The sequence below is a fragment of the Camellia sinensis genome, chromosome 7, assembly GCF_055761805.1.
Source record: "Camellia sinensis isolate YWXY chromosome 7, ASM5576180v1, whole genome shotgun sequence".
Taxonomy (NCBI): domain Eukaryota; kingdom Viridiplantae; phylum Streptophyta; class Magnoliopsida; order Ericales; family Theaceae; genus Camellia; species Camellia sinensis.
In genome coordinates this window covers 64,672,737-64,687,925 of record NC_138967.1, presented here as the reverse complement: position 1 = coordinate 64,687,925, position 15,189 = coordinate 64,672,737, and the positions used below count along the sequence as shown (strand labels likewise).

At 36.0% G+C, this 15,189-nt stretch overlaps 1 protein-coding gene across 1 annotated transcript; it reads left to right on the top strand.

Moving 5' to 3' along the window:
• The first annotated feature begins 10,232 nt into the window (after positions 1-10,232).
• LOC145795855 (uncharacterized) lies at positions 10,233-10,862 on the top strand. Its single transcript, XM_082880783.1, has one exon. The coding sequence runs from the start codon at positions 10,233-10,235 to the stop codon at positions 10,860-10,862; it is 630 nt and encodes a 209-aa protein (XP_082736909.1).
• Positions 10,863-15,189: the final 4,327 nt, after the last annotated feature.

Genomic DNA, 15,189 nt, shown 5'->3' with positions numbered 1-15,189 from the left:
CTCATGCAAGATGCTAAAGCGTAAACACTTACAGTCTGATCCGAGCCAAAATAGAGAACTAGTTAGAAATCAATGCATGATCCTAGTTCATGTTAAAATGGCTAATGCATCGCATGCAAAATGCAACTAGAAATAGGCTCGGCTGTTCTAAGATGGCATATGAGATGCGACAATTCGATACATGTATTCAAGTAGGAATTGAAATACAATGCAGTTAGTATGATGCGCCGAACCCGGTGCATGCAATACGGATGAATGATGCAAACATACATAGCATAAGGATACTAATTGAAATATGTCCTAAAACTAACCATCGTAAGCGGTTAAGTAAAAAGGAGAAAGACGTGGGGTTGGAAAACATGCATCACACACACGCACGCTTATTACAAAATTGCGCGCTCTCGACGGAGAGACCAAAAGAATAATACAAATTAACTAATTAACTAACTAACAAGCTAATTAATTATTACACAACACTTAACTAATTTAAACAAATTAATTAAGCTATGAAAACAGTAAAACAGCCTCGGGAAGAGGGACGAATGCATGCTCGGTCGGCTTTGCTTGGAAATCTGTTGCCATACCACATGTTGCCTCTGTTTTCACTTCTTTGCACCTTTGAAAACTGCACAAGTTTCAAGGATGCTTCTGAACCACTCCCCGAGTGTTGTGGGAGGTCACCGGCCAAAATATAGGATCATTGGCCAAGATAAAAAGGTCATCGACCAAAAGTATGGATCTCGGCCAGATGTTTGTAGTCGACCGGCATTGAAGATGGCCGACCGGCCATATCTTCCTGCAGAATGTTGTTTTGCTGTAGCAGAGAACAAACAGAGCATGGCAATGCATTTTCAAGACAATGTATGCACAACTACCCTCCCTATCATGTCATGAGCTCAAAGGAGTATGGTTCTCGACCCTCGGGCCACCAATCACATATTTCAATGCATGATGGCCAAAGGTGATAAGTGTGCAATTTATATCAAATAAAATGCACACAATACATAAGGGGCCCCAACCTCTATCATGCTTGATCAAGAGACAAGGGAAGCATGCATAATGCTATGCAACCTAGGCATGCAAGCAAGCTAATACAACATGAGCATGCAAGCAAGCAATGTGCAATAGGCATACAACTTAAACAAGTAAACATGCAAGGCATGTAACAACAATGTCAATGACAAACATGCAACAACATGTGAGGAAAACATGTGACAACATGTAAAGGGACAAGTATATTTAGACAAATGTAATACATACATGATGAACTTAACAAAGTAGCATAATCATGCAAGCGTTACAATGTAATAAGTATGCAACAACAATACCAATGATAAGCATGCAACAACATGCAATGGGACTAGCATGCAAACATGCAAACATGCAAAGCAACTTAACAAAAGGCATGCCAAATGCAATATAACTCAAGCATGCAACAACATGCAATAGGCCAAGTATGTAACAACGTGCAAGGCAACCATGCAACAACATGCAAAAATGGACTTAAACCAACATGGACAACTCTCAAACATGCCCAAATCAGCGGCCAAAATGCTATGAAATGAGGGACAAAAGCATATACAAACATGCATACTAATTGGCCTATCACCTAGGCATGAAGACGCAACTCTTAAGCACACTTAAAAGAGTGAAAAATATGCAAGTGTGACAACACTGCATGCTTTGAAATGATGTTAGAAATGATGTCAAATCACACATATAATCATAATCATAGCATGCATAAGGCTAAAAGCCTAAGACTAGCAAAGGGACTTGAACCAAAGCTACACAAAACAAAGAGCATATGGCAAGTATAACAAAAAATAGTCCTAAATCATATCAAAACGAGCCTAAAACATGCAATGGTCAAGGCCAAAACATGCTAGAAAGGTGGGCTCAAAACAAGGAGCATGCAAGGCTACAAAAGTGGTATTACACTACACCTATCAAAACCGAACATGGTATGATTTAAGCAACCAAAATTAGAGTTACAGCATGTTAGAACAAGACCAAAAACACATTGAAATGGCATCCTAGAGGCCTAAACATGGAGGCATACACAATGGTCCATTCATAAGGCATAAGACATCAACTCTTTAAAACATTAAAGGAGTGATAAGTGCAAGCATATGAGCATACTATATGGACTGAAATAATATAACAAGTGATGCCAAATCACTGAAATGACCCAAGTAAAGCATGCTAGTGACTTGGACACTCAAAGCTAACAAGCTAGATTACATGGTGGTTATACAAAACGATGCAAGCATGACCAAGACAAGGCAAAATAGAGCTCTAGCATGGTAAGACAAGGCTAAAAGTTTCATGGAGTTGAGCCAAAATCATGCTAAAATGACATGTTACAACATGATGCATGTTGAGGCAAACAAGAGGATTGCAAGACAAGTATATGAAGCATATAAGAGGCCATCAAACCAACTTGAAACAGAGGTATATTATGGCAAAACAAAGCCTAATACACATTGAAATGAAGCTAAAACAAGCTAAGCATACAAGCCACCAACATAAGCCATTTATGCAAGCATTCAAGACGACAAGGAGAGGGGATGACCCTCTCCTATTTAAGACCTCAAAATCACCTTTCCACCACTGAAAATCCTCTGGATTTTAGTGGTAGAAAGGTCATGCAATGCTAAGAACAAAGGCCAAAAGGGATGACCTAAAACAAGGCCTAACAAGGCCTTGGAGGGGGTAAACAACCCTAAACCAAGAAGAGACCTTAAACAAAGGTCTAAAGCAAGTAAAAACATAACTTTTATCAGTTAATAGCTAAGCTTAAAACAATAAGCAAGAAGGGCTAAAAGCCTAAGCAAGAATGAGGCATTAAAAGCAAGTTTGCTTACCCTTGAAGAACACCTCCAAGAGCACAACACCAGCAGGTTTCTCTGATCAAAATCACCTCAAGAACCCTAACACCAACTACTTAGGACCTCAGCAACCAAGGATGGTGTTCTACTAGGTGCTCTAGTGCAAGAGTATGAACAAAACAACCTTTAAGGCACAAACACACACACAAACATGTGAAGAGAGGGAGATATAGAGATAGATAGATAGATACAACTCTCTAACCCTAAATTTTTATAACCTCTGACAAGGAAGGAGGAGCTCCCTTCTTATAGGAGTCCAAATTCTAAGCTTCTTAAGAAAGTAAGGCAAGGGACAAATCCCTCCATACACGTGTATGGAGGGGGGAAATTGTGGATGCCAGCTGTGATAGCTGGCATAAAATATCTGCAAAAAATAGATGAATAGGGTTCGGCCAGAAAATATGGCCGATCGACCAACAAAAGGGCTGATCAACTAAAAAGAGTGCCGATCGCCAACACTTTTGGACGATGGCAAGAAAACAGGGCCGATAGTTTCATGCCTTGGCCGATGGGTTGAGGTAATGGCCAACAAGCCACCCTCTTCCCTCAGAAGCAAAAACAGAAGTGCTTGGTCCACAACCAAGCACAAAATAGACAAGTTGAGAGATCTTGAGGCAAGGCGCGCGGTCGAGACTGCCGAGAACTCAAAACGAACACGAGCATGGATAATCATCGAGTGTTCAAACGATGACGTCCAAGTCTTGTGGACGGTCAAAAATGGGGTGTGTACACAGTGATAAAGATCACTTTCTTGAAGAAGAACATCAATCAGAATCAGAATTAGAATCAGAACAAGAAGAAAAAAAACAACCACAAGAAGAACCAGAAAGTGATGAACAAGAAGAAGAGAGTAATGATGAACAAAAACAAGTGACTGATGAAAAAGAAGAAGCTGATGAAGAAGAAGAAGAAGAAGGTGATCAACAAGAAGACACTGATGAAGAAGAAGACCAACAACAAGAACAAGAAGAACACCAAACAAACCAACAACAAGAAGTCAATGAACAAGATCTGACAGACCAACAACAACAACATGAAAAAAAAGAACAAGCAAAACAACAAGAATAACAAAGGACAGAATAACAACAAGAACTCCAAGAGAAATCTGACACATTTTATGCACAAGGTAAACTCTTGTCTAATACTGAAGCAAACTGCAAAATTTAATTAAACTAACCAAAACACAATCTAACATTTTTATAGGTCATGACCAAGCACAAACATCAACCAAAGAGGATGACAAGGACAAGCTCATATCAACCATGAGAGTACAAATGCAAGAAATTGAACAAAAATTCATGGCTGAATTGCGTAGAAAAGAAGATCAATTGAAGGAAATGTCTACCAAAAAAACTGGCAGTCCCCAACAAAGATCAATGGTAAGAGAATCAAAGAAAAGTCAAGAAAACAAGCACATGACCCAGATTTTGAGTATCAACCAATGACAAAAGCCAAAGAAGATACAAGGAACGAGACAGAAACTGTTGCTGACGTACCCAAACCAACACAGGCTACCAATGAAGAAAAAGAGAAAAAGAATAAAAAGAAAAAAGAAGAAATCGAAACAAAGAGAGAACCTGCTACTGAACCCGAGCAAAAAGAGGGTGCTCATGAAGCAAAACAACAGCAGAAAGAAAAGATGCAAGAAGATATTGGCCAAGAGGAAGAATGTGCTGCTGAAACTAACCCAAAAAAGGATGCCAATCAAGAGAAGACACAAGTTCAAGTATTGGAAAGTGATGATGATTTCAAGAAAAAATCAATCCAAAACAAGCACTCGTCATTTCATGCCACAAAACAAACAAGGTTTGGCATAGCCTATCCAAAAAAGACCAAGACCAAATTCAACTCATCAACAACACACAATCAAGTGCTTGTGTGTGGTCTGGCAGCCAAGATGAAAATTGTATTTAATTTCAGATATATGCAGATTGACTAACAGGGAAGCCTTACATGGGAATGTAGGTCTCCAACTACACAATTTTACAGTTTCTGTTCATATTCAATAACCTATTCCACAAACCTAACACTTTCTCATATATAACATGTTTCAGGTCATTGATGCCTTCTCAGAAATGAAATTGGCACTCCAACCATCCATTGAAGAATTTGAGAAACATAATCTAGCCTTTGCAAGAAATCCATACGCGGGAAAATCTTACGTTTTCTCAACACTCATCAATGTAAGCAAAACTTAACATACCTTTCAATATTATTCAAATTGTAAAATTTTCTACTTTCTTAACATGTCTTACTACATAGTTTTATAACATATTTCAAACATATATATAAATTACAGACTTCACTGCAAAACCAAGATCAAGCACTCAGAGAAAAAATGATGGACAACCATTTTTCAGAAGCAATGAAAAATAAATATATCCATTTCCCAATCAACCACGACAACCATTGGACAATTGTGGTCTTTAACAATGCTGATGGGATATGGAGGCACTATGACTCTTTGAGGCCAGCAAAAGATTGCCACAACAAACACTTTGAAATTACAAAAGAAATTGTAAGTTAAATAAAATTTCCTACTTCGTTCCATTCCTTTCAAAACATCTCAACACATCACTATAACTAACAAAAACACCCACTAACTATTTTGTAGCAACAACATCAACTGAGATGGAATAAAGCATTATTCAGCAATCAAGGAAACATGTTATCATCTCAAGAGTGCGAGACAGTAATTTCATCAATTGAGAAATGCCCACAACAAACCCCACACTCGTAAGATACAAAATCAATAAACTAATGTTCCAATATGCTAAATTTTACAATTTTACCTAACTAATTAACTTCATCTAAAACTTTGCAGGAATGATTGTGCAATCGTCGTCTGCAATGTTATCAACCAATATATCAACTGGCAACCTGTGCGGAAATCACTTCGACCAACTGAGTGGGTCAAATTTTGAGCAGAAATCATCAATCAATTCCTCAATGATAAGAACCGATCTTGGAAACTCGAGCACTACCAAATGTTGACAAAACATACCAAACCATAGAAACAATGAAGAAACTTCTTGACAATACAAATATTCCAGTGAAGATATTTTTGTACTTCTTTTTCTTTTCTTCCTTTTTCTTCTTCTTTTTTTTTTTTTTTTAACATGTGACAAGTACTTTATATGCTTTTGGGAATTGATTTTCTTCTGGTTATTATGGTGAAAATGATTGTTGTCATTGATGTTGTTTCTCTTCTTATTATTATTATTGTTGTTGTTGTTCTTCTTGTGCTTATTATTCTTGTTTGTGTTCTTCTGCTTATTATTGTCGTCACATTTGTGGTTACATATACTTTCATCCAGTAAAGGTTGTTTTTAATAATTCTTCAAATTGCAAAAATATGCAGTTTTATCAGGTTTTTTTTCATAATTCTTAAAACTGCAAAATTATATAGTTTCATTACTCAAACAAAAATTATACTACACAATTATGCATCCCATTTCATGACTAAACAAATAGATGAACTGTATTTCAAAATTTCAAATAAAACTGCAAAATTGTATAGTTTTGTCACTACGAAATATGAAATAAATATATCATATAGTAAAACTGCATTTCAATATTATACAGTTTCAATAAGAAATTTTCAACAACCTTCTCAGCATTCCATAAAATAAAACCAACCAAATCTATTAAAAAAAAAACAAAACAAAACAAAACTATTACAAAACAACTTCACAAAACAACTTCAATAACTAAAGAACACATCAAAAAAGAAAAACAATGCAACCAACTTTATTCATTACTTCCACAATACCAAGTATCACATTTTTTATTATCATAATTCCTCAAATTCAAAAACAAATCCAAAAGAATAGACTATGGCCTCAAATAGCAGCCTTGCACGTCTTCTTATTGTGATTCCCATATTTCAAGCACCTCTCACGCTTAATTTGCTTCACATTCTCACCCCTAGAAGGTATCATCTTCTTCTTGTTCCGCCCGGGCTGCTTCTTCATTATAGGAGGTTTGATAATCGAACTACCAGCACCATCAAAGTCAAATCTCTCACTTGAAGGCACTGGATAAACAGATTCCTTGTATGACTCACTAAAACAATCTACATGAAAAAAAGGATCAATAAAATCATACACATCTCTACCACTACTACGCAAAGCATGCACAGCATGACAACATGGAAAACCATTCAATTTCCATTCATGGCAAGAACAAGTCTGTCTACCAATATCAACATAAAAAGAAAAAGAAGAATGAGCCTCAAGCACAGTATCACTAGCAATAATCACATCTCAAGACTTAGTTAGCTTCGAAGAGTCCACCAACTTTTTTTCCATAACTGGACACAATTTCGTAGTCCATCTTTTAGATTCAGCTCTTCTATTAGACAATTAAGTCATGATTTGAACCCTAATCATATCAACCATACAAGTAATAGGCAACTCACGGGCCCCACTAATCCAATTATTATAAGACTCGACAGCATTAGATGACATCTCACCACATCGTTTCCCTCTACAAAATGCATCGGCCCACTTATCATTTTGCAAACCATCCAACATACTATCAACTCTACCATTCCCAGCAATACGCCTTAATTGCTCCATATAATGTTGGAAAGAAGCAACAGTTGGCGCATAAGCACATTTAACTAATATTTTCATCAAACTCAACTTATAGTTGGTACGAAGTCTCACCAATTTGTTAATCAAATTTCTCTTCAAATGATTCAAGCAATATGCATGATGTGCATTGGGAAAAATCACTGAAAGAGCATCTAGCAATCCATGTTGACGGTCAAACATAAAGGTTAATCTCCGGCCTAAACCAACAGCCTTTAACAACTGACTTAAGAACCACATCCAATTGTCTTGATTTTCAGCTTCAACAATCGCAAAAGCCAAAGGAAACAGGCCTACAAACAAAATAACATGAAACTGCAAAAATTAGCAGACTCACAATACAATAACACACTGACAAACCAAAACTATACTAACTACAAATAAATACATACCTTGATTACCATCCTTTGATATTGCTGCAAGCAAATGCCCCTTGTAACGCCCCTTCAAGAATGTACCATTAACAAACAACAACGGACGAAAAAATTGAAAGTCATACAAACATCCATGAAATGCCACAAACAACCTCCGAAAACACCCACTACTTTCATCCACATCTAATTCAAACACATTTCCCGGATTCGTTCTCATAACCGTCTCAAGGTACCATCGAAGTTGGTCAAAAGAAGTTACAAAATCACCAAACAACCCACATCTTGCCTTATCAACTCCTAACCATGCAACCCGATTAGAAACATCTATACCATATTGCTTCTTCAACTTTTTTTTAACTTCAATGGGACGAGTCAACGGATTATCACTAATATCATTATGCACAATATCAGACACAAGTCTAGAACCAACCATTTTGCTACAAGATCTACGAGCAACAACCCCACAAGTATGCACATTATCCAACTTCATAATAAAAAAAATACTGGAATTCATAAACACCCTTCCATGCACAAACCATTTACAACCCGTAGACAACTTTATCATACATTCAGCAGTTACTCTTGTTGCATCGTTCTTCAAATAATTCACTGCAAAACCACACTTAACTGCATACTTAGCCAATGCAATGCGGAACGCCAGCACTCCACCTTTAAATTCTTGACCAACACTATGTATAATCCCCTTTCAACTAGCAAACAACAAAACTATCTCTGGTTCTGGATAAACACTAGGCAACAAACCACCAATATCATCACAATCATTAACCAAAGAACTCTCACAACTTACAGAATCAATCCTACAAGAATTATCATCATCAACCTCCACAATTCTCTTACCACCCACAACAACATCAACAACATGAGAACCACTACAACCTACCATTGACAACGTATTTCCTAATTCATCATCACATTCAACAATACAATTAGAATATCCAGGAATAAAGAAAAACAAACAAAAGTTACCAACACTCAACTCCTTGAACTTCGCAGATATTTTCTCAACAACTTCATGATAACTACATCCCTCACTAATCTTAATAGCAGCACAAGAATTCTTGTATTTGCACATTAACATGAAACACCCCTCCATACTACAAAATCACAAACCAACAAACAATTGTTCACAGATTTCAAACTACAAAATTATACAGTTACAACATATCAGTACCAACACTGCACAAAACACAATTCCAAACTGCAAAATTATACAGTTACAACATATCGGTATCAAAACATCAGAATTCACAATTCCAAACTACAACTTCAAAACACATTACACTATACAACAAACAAAATCAACAAAATCAAAATCATTACACTATATCACATACAAAAATCACAAAATAAGTATCAAACAAACAAAAATTATCACAAAACAAAGAACTATAACAACATTGCCAAACACAAACCAAATATCACGCAAATTTGTTTATCTATATATACATACATATATGTATCGACAGACACAGACAGAGTGAGACACAGGCACACAGACACACAGACACAGACACACACACACACACACACACAGAGAACGTACGTAAAGATCGCCTATACACAAAGATTCAGATCGCACAACCAGATCCACCTCACAGCACAATGAGATCGACCACACAGCACAAAGAGATCGTCATAACGAAGAGAAATCAAGATCGCAGAGGCAAATATTTGACTTTCTTTTTTGAACGGAGCAAATATTTGATTTTTCACGTATACATAGATCTCAACACAAAGGGTAATACAGTCATTTAAAAAATAAGAAAATAAAAAACAGGACCTCCGGGTATAAAACTTAAAAAACTATGAACCTGTTAATCTATTAAAACTATATTGGGATTAGAAGGGAAATAGACCCCGTACATAAGACTGTATAGTAATTTTTCCAAATAAAAAATGAATAGGCCCAGTCTATAAAATTGGCTTGCCAAGCTGAACCGAAATGGTTCAAATATCAATACGACCTGAAGCCGCCCGCGGGGCACTATTGGCTAAGAGCATCTCCAACGCTTAACCAAAATTTTCACCAAATTTGAGTTAAAAGAAGCCAATTTTCTCAATTTGATACCACTGGCTCCAACGGTGAGCATCAAAAGGGGGAGGGGCGACCGGTTGGTCAACCGGTAGGAACATTATTTATTTATTTATTTATTTTGGTTTCCCTCCATTTCTGTTCCCAATTCTTTTCCTATTTCTTTTTCCCTCCATTACATATATGTCGTTTTGGTTTACCTCTAACAATGATTTGCTTCTAAAATCTCATATAAACACATTATCCATATGCCAGACAACTTTAGACAACTGATACGATTATAGCTGAAACAAAACAGAGCATAATGAATACCTTCAAATCCATGATATTGACTTCATTTTCATCCTCTTCTTCTTCCTCCTCCTCTGATGATAAGTCTGACGATGAATATATGGTCACACTTTTAGGGGCTTATGAGAAGAATAATGCTAGTATGCTTCAGATTCTTAAGTCAAGGGATAGCTCAAAGAAAATAGGTGGTTCTGTTGTAGGCCATAAGTATATACGCAGAGATAGAAGGCAGGGTCATGATAGATTGTTTGTAGATTATTTTGCTATAAATCTAGTGTATTCACCTACAATATTTCGGAGACGTTTTCGAATGCGTCGTCCTTTGTATCTGCGAATTTTGAATGCAATCCAAGCACACAATTCATATTTTGTTCAAAAACAAGATGCAGCTCATGTAGTTGGATTATCTCCCCTACAAAAAATGACTTCAGCGATGAGAATATTGTCATATGGTGTCGCAACAGATGCAGTTGATGATTACATATGTATCGGGGAAATCACTGCAATTCAAAGTTTGCAACAATTTTGTAATTCAGTGATTGAAATCTTTGGACTAGAATATCTGAGATCTCTGACACCAACTGACATTGCTAGATTACTTGCTATTGGGGAGGTTCGGGGGTTTTCGGGTATGTTTGGAAGTTTAGATTGCATGCATTAGGAGTGGAAAAATTGTCCAAAGGCATGGCAAGATCAATACGTAGGCCATCAAAAAAAGCCAACCATTATTCTTGAAGCAGTAGTATCTTATGACTTATGGATTTGGCATGCATTTTTTGGAATGCCTGGCTCACACAATGACTTGAATGTGTTGGACCAATCGCCTTTGTTTTCTGATCTTGCGCAAGGTAAAGCTCCCCCTGTCCATTACACTATTAATGGACATAGTTACGATATGGGTTATTACCTTACTGATGGTATATACCCTCAATGGGCAACACTGGTTCAAACAATTTCTTCTCCCCAAGGAGCAAAGCGACAACATTTTGCAATGATGCAAGAGCCAGCCAGGAAAGATGTAGAGCGGGCATTCGGAGTCCTTCAATCTCGATTCGCAATTATAGGTGGTGCTGTACGTTTTTGGGATCCGAAAATGCTTGCCAACATAATGAAGAGTTGCATTATATTACACAATATGATTGTCGAAGATGAGAGGGAGGAGCACCTTGATTTCGATTATGAAATTTCATCAACCAACACACTTGTGCAACTTTCCTCTACTCCTACCAATGACTTCCAATCATTTTTGTCTCGTCATTTAGGTATTAGAGATAAGGATGCATATCATGCCCTCCGTAATGATTTAGTAGAACATATGTGGCATCTTCATGGTGAAAACTAAATTCAACACATCATTACATGTAATTTTGTTTATAGTTTTGGAATGGAAGGTTGTCTTGTTTGTAATCTGCATTATGATGCACTATATTAACCAAGTAGTTCAGAAGTTATGTGATGATGTGTTGTTGTGATGATCCAATCTTTAATATTCAGAATTGTTCTGTGTTCAATTCATGAGAATTACAAATGATAATAATCATGTCTTAATCAAATTTTACAAATGTAATACCACATAAATTTAATAATCATGTCTTAAATTCTGTGTTCAATTCAATATTGATGTGCCAGAAATGATAATACCACATTCATTTATGCACATTTAATAATCATGTCTTAAATGATAATTTCATAATCATGTCTTAAATTTATTCAATTCAGTATTCTGTGTTCAATTCAGTAATGATAATACCACAAATGATAATACCACACATTTATATGAACATGTCTTAATCAATTACAAATGATAATACCACATAAATTTCTTCACAATTCATATTTATTGAAGAAACCACATGGTTTGATTCAATATACGAATTTATTAGTATGAATTATTTGTGCCATTCATTTATTGATGCCATGCATTATTTGTGCATATACAAATTTATTTATGTTGATGTCATTCATTTATTGATGTCATGCATTATTGATTAAGACATGCATTATTGATGCCATTCTAAATTTATTTGTGCCATTCATTTATTGATGCCATGCATTATTGATGTTGATGTTGCCATTCAATTATTGCCTCAGTTGAAATGCATTCAACCTACAGAGGTGCCATACGTTTCAACCACCTACCATTCATTTTACACACACCACCTACCATTCATTGAATTCATTTCACCTACATGCCTCATTTTACACACACCAAGGTTCATTGAAATTATTCAACCAATTTAGTTGAGTATTAATTCCCTCCACCACCTACCTCAATAATTCACCATCTATATCAGCTCAAAATTGTATACAAACCTGGCATCACCAAATTCACTCTATTCACTGAAGACCTCTACCCACAGATTGCCTCTACAAGAACACATTCACTGTATTCCCTCTACCACCACCTTCAAATTCGGCTTAACCAAATTCTATTCCCAAACTCTGCATATTCACTATCTTGCAAGTGTGAATCCACAGAATCAGCAAGGCAAACCATTTGAATCAACAAAGCCAACATCAGCAGGAACAAGAAGGCAACATCAAAACAGAGTAGGCTGCATCGCACGGGTCAACCGGTTGGTCAGCCGACCCTTTTTTTTTTTTTTTTGCCTTTCAGTGTGCATGCTTTATTTGTTCAACTTTAACCTTCTCAAGAGCATAAAATTCATGTTTTAATTAAACTACATTCATGTTCAATATTTTAAAAATTAACTTCTGTCATACATAACACATTCACTGCCATATGATGATTTTTACTTGATGTTATTTTTCCACTTCAGTATGCATTTCTGACCAACAAACACTGCATGACATGAAGTAAAAATTAATGTGCCATTAAGCATACACCAATTAGTATGCACTTCAGTATAAAAACAACATGAAGTAAAAACACTTTAATATGCATTCTAATATTAAAACAGTTTAATATAAAAATTAATGTGCCATTCTAAGCATACACCAATTACTGCATAACAAGAAGTAAAAACACTGCACAAAAATGCTTTCCATTTCAGTATGCACTTTATTAGTATGCACTTTTCATTACTATGCAAAGCCAATTAGTTTGCATTTTAATTAATATGCCATTAAGCATACTGAATGCTTTCATGTTTTTCCATTTTAATATGAATTTTAATATTAAAACTACATTCATTTGAATTCCAAGTTCATGTTTTCATTAAGCATATTAAAATCCAGTTTTATTAAAATGCAGCATAACAGCAGAAACACTGCATATTTATATTCAGCATAACACCAGAACAACAACAAGGCAACTGTAATTCAGCTTTCATATGTAACACATTTTCATTAAAATTTAACAGATATTGACATCATGCCTAGAACTAAAAGAGCGAGACCACAAATTGGTGAAAGTTCCAACCCTCCACGACGCCAAGAACAACAGCCTCAAAATCAGTCATATCCTATTGATGATTTTCTCGGTGAAAGTCATGAACTAGCCTTTCCAAACTTCTCCAGCCGACCTATTGTAACAGGGAGGAGGATAAATTTGTCAACTCAATATGATGCACTATTAGTTAGTAAACTTGAAGCAATGGGATGGCTAAATTTAATTAATTTACCCCAAAAGGTATATCCACGGCTGGTATCTCTATTTTATGCTCACCTAAGAGGTACTCAGGACGAAGATGGAAATTTTACTCTTTTGTCATATGTGAAAGGAAAGGGTATATAGTTTGATATTCCTACTTTGGCAAGCATTATTGGAGTTGAGGTAAGTGATGAAAATATCCATTTTCAGAGTGAGGCTGAGTTAGCTAATATTGTTGGTAATGCTACTGATGTATATACTACTATTTGTGAGAACAGATTTATTGGGACTAGTCTACAAGCAAGACATTTAAAATCTTATCTTCGGATTCTCCATCGGTGGATTGTAGAAAATGTCACTCCAAAAAAGGACATCATGATGCGGTCCCATATTTTAATGCCTATTTGTTATACTGTTTTGAAGTTGGCCATAAGTTAGATTTGTGTTACATAATTATGAAAGAAATGATGTTTGCAAATCAAGCTCAATTCACGGGCCGGTCATTACTATTTGGGGCATTCTTTACAAAAATTTTCAAACATTTTAGGGTTCACCTTGTAGATGAAATGGATATCAAAACCCATTCACCCATTAATCAGTACACAGTGACCCGTGCTGGTGCAGCCTCCAATTTAATAGGAAGTGTTAATGCTTCAGAAGATTCAGAAGATGAAATCCCACCAGATGATGCTCCAAAAGATCCTCCTGCCAATGTGATGCCATCAATTGAACAACCTCAATATTGGACTGAGTTTTTGGCCATGGAAGAACAACGTTATAATCAACGCGTTCAATGGGAACATCAAATGGCTAATCAAGTCAATTCGTTGGGTACTCAGTATAACGCCCTCAAAAAAAATACGTAAATCCCATCACATTAGACATGCATCGATATAAAAGAAACCAACTATTTCTATTCATCAGAGTAATCCTTACAACTGTATTACATGTTAACAGCAAAAGCAAATGCCCTATGGGCTTACAGCTTTCCAAGTTAACAGTTGGTTACAAAAAGAAAGAGTACTAACTCAATACATATTAAGCCCTTGGCTTGGATTTACATGTAATACATCAAAATAAACAAAAAAAAAAAAAGAGTCTTCAACTCTCATCATCATCCAAGCTAAGTCCTTGGAGGTGGCATACTACCTGTACCTGAAAATAATGTCCCATAAAGGGTGAGCCAACGCCCAGTAGAGATATGCTAAACACAGTATGAGCAATGACTAAGACATTAGCAATTGATAAATGTTCAATTTCCATAAATCAATTCATAACCCATTTTCATTTCATGACCACCTTGTTCATATTTCATTTCAATTTCCATTTCTTATCAATTTCACAATTTACATCAACGGCTCAGAACCTGGCCAACCATTTCTATGAGACAGTGGCTCATATTAGACATTTCCCATTTTTCGATAGATAAACATAT